The sequence below is a fragment of the Montipora capricornis genome, chromosome 6, assembly GCF_036669925.1.
Source record: "Montipora capricornis isolate CH-2021 chromosome 6, ASM3666992v2, whole genome shotgun sequence".
Classification (NCBI taxonomy): Eukaryota; Metazoa; Cnidaria; class Anthozoa; order Scleractinia; family Acroporidae; genus Montipora; species Montipora capricornis.
Window position 1 is genome coordinate 3,176,671 of NC_090888.1, and position 7,500 is coordinate 3,184,170.

The 7,500-nt window shown below is 40.7% G+C and overlaps 1 protein-coding gene across 2 annotated transcripts in view; it reads right to left on the reverse strand.

Annotated features, from left to right (window-relative positions):
- Positions 1 to 7,500, reverse strand: part of LOC138051206 (GRB10-interacting GYF protein 2-like) — a 38,194-nt gene that overhangs the window by 14 nt on the left and 30,680 nt on the right. For both annotated transcript variants that reach the window (XM_068897367.1, XM_068897366.1), the window contains exons 22-25: positions 6,559 to 6,670; positions 5,025 to 5,071; positions 3,998 to 4,123; positions 1 to 431 (exon numbers count right to left, since the gene is read on the reverse strand). The exon at positions 1 to 431 is cut by the window's left edge and continues 14 nt beyond it. In XM_068897367.1, coding sequence (XP_068753468.1) covers positions 201 to 431; positions 3,998 to 4,123; positions 5,025 to 5,071; positions 6,559 to 6,670 — 516 coding nt within the window. In that variant the 3' untranslated portion in view covers positions 1 to 200. The remainder of the gene's footprint in view (positions 432 to 3,997; positions 4,124 to 5,024; positions 5,072 to 6,558; positions 6,671 to 7,500) is intronic.

Genomic DNA, 7,500 nt, shown 5'->3' on the forward strand with positions numbered 1-7,500 from the left:
AAGAATCCTTTTGAGTTATATTCATGGCTTTACGCCACTGGATTGAATTTACAGTTTTTACAGTTGCCATATTTCTCCACCGCACATTCTTCAACGCCATAATAAAATTCGGTCTACAATATAAAACAATTTCTCTGAGACAAATGTTCGGGGCGAGGCTTTATAGCTATCGCTTCACTTCTAAAAAGTTTTTTTTTTTCTTAGTCTTCGACAGTTTGTATCTCTCCCATGTTCACGCGATCTGCCGCGTTCACACTGAATCCGAGTATGCTTGGGTCGACTTTCTGCATTTTCTTCTTTCGCTTCTTTTTATTCATTGCATCTTGAGGGTCTTCTTGAGGATGTCCTGTAAAGAGGACACCAGATTGGTTTACCACTGCGGGCCTGCCCAAGGAAGGCCCCCGAGGAACAGGTACTCCCCAAACACTAGCCTGAAAAAAAAACCAACAAAGATCAACGATCCGTGATTTATTTTTCAAGGAAGAGCATTGTAGATGGTTTTCAGTCACGTGTTGAGACGGCCATGTTGCTGCACAAAAAAAATAGCAAATTATGGCTCATGTTTCGCTTTATAATAGGGTCAAATTCCCAAAAGACTTTTCTCTATTGCTCTGTGCACCAACATGGCTGCTGTTACGTCAGGTGAAAACCATCTATAGTTTAAAGGGTTAATAACTTATAGGTAGCATCTTCCAACTGCACCATGGGTAAAAATTCTACAAGTTGAAGCGTGAACACGTCACAGGAAAACTATAAACATCTCTTTCAAATAATCGTCACAAGATATGATTTGGAGTCATGTCACCTGATAACAAAGAAGAAATAGGCAATTTTCACGATAGCGTCATTTGACTACAACTACCATAATTCAGTTTGTTTTTCTTTTCTTACTTAAATTTTGTACTCGGGGTAAAAATAACAATGACTCTAATTAGCATGAGAAAAGCAAACCTGTAGGATTATGGTACTTGCAGTCAAATGGCGTCATCATGCAAAGGTCCTATAGGGTTACGATTCTTTGTGTATTGTATTTGCACAGAGGCTTATAACCTTTAAGAGTTTTACTCTGGTTCAGACCTGGGCTGTTCTGAGTTCAAAAATTTCCTTATTTGCATGTAACGTAGTCGTGCAGTTTCCGTTTCCCCCGCGCGCGGCTTCGATCTTATTTTTGTCCATATTTGGGCATAAAACTGTTTGCTTAAATCCCCAGCTATTCGCCCTTGACACACGGCGACCATATTGTCCCGGGAGACCAAAAAAGCTTTGTTTTACCACGCCAAGCCTCGCAGTGGAAACCATGGGGGTGAGGCGTGGTAAAACAAAGCTTTTTTGGTCTCCCGGGACAATATGGCCGCCGTGTGACAAGGGTGAATGTTCAAAGGAAAAGAGTTGCAAGTTACACGCTTTAAGACTTGCATATATAATGAAGTATTCACACTTAAATGACATGGAAATACCTCGAACAAAACGTTTCATTCCCAAAGGGTTTGAATTGGGTACACCGTTGAGTTTGTCAATTTGGTCTAATTTACTATTTTTCATTTATTATAAAGTTATAATATATCATCCAACACCACACTAGTTAATTCATACTCAAATTTATTTACATTAATTGCCAATCAGTCAGCCCAGGCTTGCGAGGCGGAAGCCTTAATAGAGCTGAAGCGCGAGAGTGTTGCGTAAGCAGAAAAAATTTCCAGCGCTCCACAGAAATGTAATGAAAGATAAGGAAAGGAAACAAAGGCAGCTCATCATGTGACTTCAAGAACCAATGAAAGCGCGTCTTTTAATGTGTGATGTCCTTAGACAAACTGGCATGACGCGACATCGTTCACATGGATATTTACGATCGAGTGAAAACAAATCTTTTCCCATTTCTCTGATCATTGTGTTGTGTACATTTGCTTTGAGTTTTCTTTAATATTTATTTTCGAACCAGCGTGTTCTAAAATGAGTGAAAGAGCTCAAGACTGAACGAGCGTAAGTGTTCTTATCGGCCGCTATTGTCAGTTTCGGCCCGCGTGCCACTGTCGAGTAGAGCGGTTTGTTTTTCGTTTTGTGACCATTGAGTTGTGAACAATTTAATTTAATTTTTAAAGGAAATGTCTGTAAAGTACACAATCAAACGATCAATTTGACATATAGTTCATGGCTGTATCTTGCAAAATAAAAATTATACATGTGAAACAACTTTCATAAGTCATGCAAGAGAGTTTGACTCCCCATGACATGTTTCACACTGGAAACGCTTTGGAGCATTGATTTTATCCAACTTCATTAATGTATAGACCGTATTCATAAATGGCGGCCAAGAAATTACTCTTTTGTCTTTGTGCTAATCATCCTCACTAGCCTCACTTTGGAGCAAAAATTCTTGCGAATTTTGTTCGTGCTAACGAGGCTAGTGAGATTGATTAGTACAAGGATAAAAGAATAAGAAATTACGGCCGTTCAAAAATTACAGGAGTACTTTCAATATTATTGCAAAACACAATGACGTTTTACATTGTTGTTCAAGGTACAACACCGAGAATTCTATGAGTAAATTGCACTGAATTAACTCTTTTTTGCACTGTGTTTACAAATACTGCACTGCTGTCAGCCAATCAGAATCGAGTAATTTTGTTGTGTATTTTACTAGTAGTAGCTGTTGCTAAGTGCCAACGAGGCAGTCAATATAATACATAGTTTGCAGATTTGTATCAGAGTGCCATTTTTGGAACCCAATAGTAGTAGTAATTTTTTATTCCAAAGTGCCTACAACTCAACTTATCTAAGTTAATAATAACACAGTAACGGTAAAAATTTAAATAAAACCCTTGCACACTTTGATTGGCTAATAACGAAATGCAAGTTATTAATAATAACTCGGTGATACTCGGAAACCTAGCACTACACGTTATGCATCAATCAATTCCAGCGGTGCCCATGGAAGGTTTGCGAATTCAAATGATGCGATCTTCAAGACCAATCTTGCGAGCTTAAAATGCGATTCATCATAAATAAATAAATAAATTGGTTTATTGCTACCTTTTGCAGTGAGAACTGAATTACAGGTAGGGTCAGAAATATCTAAGGTAATAAATAATACAAAATAAGTATGTAAAGCGCTTAGGAATCTAAATAGGTGGCATATTTGCACGTTACAAACTGTGCAAAACAGTCGGTGTTGGTTTGTTTAGTTACAATGTTGGTATTCCTTCTAAGATTGTATGGAGATTCCCTAGGTTGGGACCTACTTGAAATAAGCGCATACAAAGGGTTACCAGGAGAAATTTTTGAGGTAAACCTTATACATGCACTTTCCCTGCGCTCCTGTAAGGAAGGAATTTGCATCATCATTTAAAATGTCTTGATTCTTCACAGCGACAAGATGAACTATATTTGGTTTATCAAAAAACGATCACCGACGTGAACACGTCTATTTCGATCCCGGGGGCGGGGCATTTGCCCTCTTTCTTCGTCCCCACTCCGGGGCATTTAGACAGCTTATGTGTCCCAACCCCGGGGAATTTGCCTATTTAAAAAAAAAAAAGCTAATGCCCGGGGGTTAGGCCGGTGGGGGGGGGGGGGGGGAAATGGGCACTGCTGGAATTGACTGATGCATTATACTCAAATCAGTTAAGTTCAAATATGAGTGCTTCACGGCCAACGTTTGCAAAAACGTAATCTTTCCTTGTACTTGTACATGTTCATTGCCCTGACTTAACATCTTCAGTTCCCACGACCTGCTCCCGTCTGACCTTGTAGCTCAGTCGGTAGAGCAGCGGAGATCTAACCCGAAGGTCGTGGGTTCAATTCTCACCCTGGTCAGTCTCTGTCCTTGTGTGGGCCCATTCCCATTATTGGGGCTAACGCTCACATGGTTGATATGGCGACAAAACTAGCACTTCACATAACACTCTAATCAGTTATACCTGTGAACTAGTTTGATAGCTAAGTGCACTTCCACTATAAACACAGCATTTACATTTACATTTTACTTCGTAGTTCTTACTTGAGGAAAGCCGGAGACGGACACAGGAGTTTTCTCTTTGTACTTCTTCCTTCGCTCGATAAATTCCCGAGCAAATTCTCTCGTTTCCCGACTATCGCCCAGATACATTTTAACGTAGTCGTAAACCTAAAAGAAAAAGTGAGATAAAGAGTCCAGAAACTCGTACGACTGCATCAAAGTTAAACCCAACAAATAGCAACAACAAATCGCAGGGCAGCTTTTAGCCTCCATTTTCTTGTACTTCTATTGTTTTCGGGCTACAAAAAGTCGCTCAGTCAATCAGCAACTCAAACATTACTCAAGTAATCCATCCCTATGCATATATAACTGAGAAAACGATCTAGCAAGTCGACTTGATTGTCCCTTAAAAGTTAGAAATGTCACGGGTGTTACTAGTACGCGTTGCGGCTATCAAACTGACTTGATCAGTAGCAGATTATTGACCCAACCACTTGCAGTGTTACCGCCGAAAATAGCACAGCAATGGCTGTTCAAAACGCTATTGAGAGACCTGGTGCCGGGGGCGGGCGGGCCCGGTAATGGTTTAAAATACGTTTTACTATCAAAATGAAATTCATCCAATCAGATCGCCGTGATAAGCAAGGCCAATTTCCATAATTAAAACAAGCGGTCGAAAAGCCTGTCGGTTGAAGGTAAGCCTTACATGGGGGGGAGGGAGGGGGGAGGAGGGGCAAAAAAAAAAAACAACTTATCACGTGACCCGCAAAAGAAGTTACGTGGTTCGTGTAAAGCGCGTTAGCGGTCATGGCATTCAAGAAGAAACCATTTTTTTGGATCACGTGACATTATTTTGTTTAAGATCACGTGTTTAGAATCGAACCGCTTCGGATTCAAATTTCCAACGGCAGTTTTACCACTCTACTGGTTTTGATAGTATCTGGAACGTGCAATGAGCTCATGTTCCCTGTCGCTCATGTGTTTGAATCATGGAGACTTTTGGGCCCCCTAACAATTCAACGTACGCTGTACCCGCTTTGTCATAATGCCTCTTTACTTCCTTACTAACCTCGTACGGTGATTCAACTTCTTTGAGAAACGTGGAAAATGTAGGAACTGCAAGCAGAAAACAAGCATTAGAAAAAAATTTTTATTCTTGCAAAAATTCAGAAAAACGTCCATTTACACTTTACTTTGAGAACAAGTAGTTAGAGAAGCCCATCCTCTTCACTCTTTCCTTCGTTCTGACCGATTTACAGTCCAAAAGTCTTTAGCTAATGGCGTTTGCGAGTCGCGTCAAACAGACTGGACATTAGAGAGCTTAAGCAGGCGACGTTTTGCGTCTAAAAACCGAAAACCGGAGATGTCTCTCCCAGATTTTAAAATTGTCCCTAATGGTAATACAAATGTGGTGGTGTCAGGACAAGTTAAAAAAAGGAAAACAACTCTCTTCCGGTTGTCGTCCGTGGGCCAAAAACGTATCGTTTGAGTAAGTTCTCAAAAAGGTCACCGAAAACACTAGCTGTGGTCTTGATGACGTATTCATAGTCTTAAAGCGGTTTTCAATGTTCTGCAGCAACAAAGAACAAAGTCGAGGTTCAGGGGAATAACTTGCATTTTGTATTGTTCAAAACAAAGGAAAATGCAAATTATTGCTCTGAACCCTCGACTCTGTTCTTTAGTTGAATTGAATTTTGTTCAATTCCTACCCTGGTCAGAGTTTTTCTCTGTCCTTATGAGGGCCCACTTCCATTAGTAGGGCTAACGTCACATGGTTTACATGGGTAGAAAACTAGCACTCCACATCGGTCTCCGATAGTTAATTCTGATGAAACATAAGTGCTACACCGCCAACGTTTGCAAAATACGTAACCCTCCCTTGTACTTGTACCAATTCATTGCCGTGAAATTGACATCTTAAATTCCTACAATCTCGTCTCGTCTGACCTTGAAGCTCAGTCGGTAGAGCAGCGGTGATCTAACCCGAAGGTCGTGGGTTCAATTCCCACCCTGGTCAGAGTTTTTCTCTGTCCCTGTGCGGGCTTATTTCCATTAATAGGGCTAACGCTCACATCGTTTACAAAACTAGCAATTCACATCACCCTCCAATAGTCAATTCGAAACTCGCCTATTGAGTGTCGTAAAACCAATACCAAAGTAATTACTTGGACCAATCACAGCAGGTCCAAAATGCGCAATGAACCAATCCAAATTGGTAGCAATTCCGTGTAACTTACTCAAAGCACGAGGTAAATTGCGACAGTCATTTGAAAACTGCTCTAACAGAACGATTCATCGTTAATTAAGAGGCCCTTTTACTTGGTAGTCCACTGATCTGTAAGTTGCCTGCCACTCGAAAGGCTAGGGTTGTCGAACACTAACTCTGGCCACCTAGCTTTCCAAAAAGTTAAAGTTTCGGAGAAAGCTGAATTAAGAAAAAAAGCCCCAGAATCCGCAGGAAAATCGTCACCCAAAAACCTAAACTGATTGAGTGTCATGGTCAAATCGTTACCTAATCCCATCCCTCGTACGCATAATCGGTATATTTCAAAACGAAGGATGTAAAAAACACGAGGTTAACTGACAATTCCTCATTTCCTTACTATCCAAACTGGAAACCGTCGACGAGTTGTTCATGCTGCGGAGCGCTTGCTCACACCACTGAGAAAACTCATCAGTGCATGAATGTTGATGAAACAATCGCCGGAGATTTTCCTGCAATGAAGAAAATACAGACAGGAATCTCGTAATTGCAACACACCACTCTACAATTCATGCCCCATTCACACAAGAGCATTTCAGTGGACACAACCCTCTACTGTTGGTTAAAATAACTTTCCCTACCTAGAACAAGCATGTTTGCCGGATTTCCTGATCTCTCCGGTTTTAATCCACTGCAACGCTTTTCATGAAAGTTGAAGTCTTTTGCCACACGATCAGCAAGTCAGGGAACAAGGGTCTGCTCATCATTTGACGTCACATACCGCTGTTCACACTTGTCAATTCAAAAGACGTTTGCGCACTTAAAACCAGTTCTTAACGCCAGACGAAATCTCACAGCTCGATCGTGGGACAAACGAATGCTAGTCTTGCCTTTTGAGCGCAATTAATTATTAAAGGAGAATTCCAAGAGGACAAAAGTAAAATACAATTGTTTTCCATAGATGGTTTTCATCGGACGCCGCAGCAGCCATGTTGGTGCATAGAACAATAAAGAAAAAGTCTTTTTGGAATTTGACTCCATTGTAATGCAAACATGAGCCATAATTTGTTTTTGTTTTGTGCACCAACACAGCCGTCTTATCACGTGATTGAAAACCATCTAGAGGCGGTTATCGAGTAAGAAAAATATTTGAGGCGAGAAAACAATTTAAACGGCGTGCCGCAATGTCTAGTTTTTAAATTGTTTTCTTTTCTATGACGTTTAAATATTTGAATCGAAAATGACGTTGACACACATCAGAGCAGGAATTACCTTGCATACGGTGGTTGCGCCCGCAGTGCACGCGGCAGTCAAAATGTTAGTGTCCTAACGTAAGTGTTAC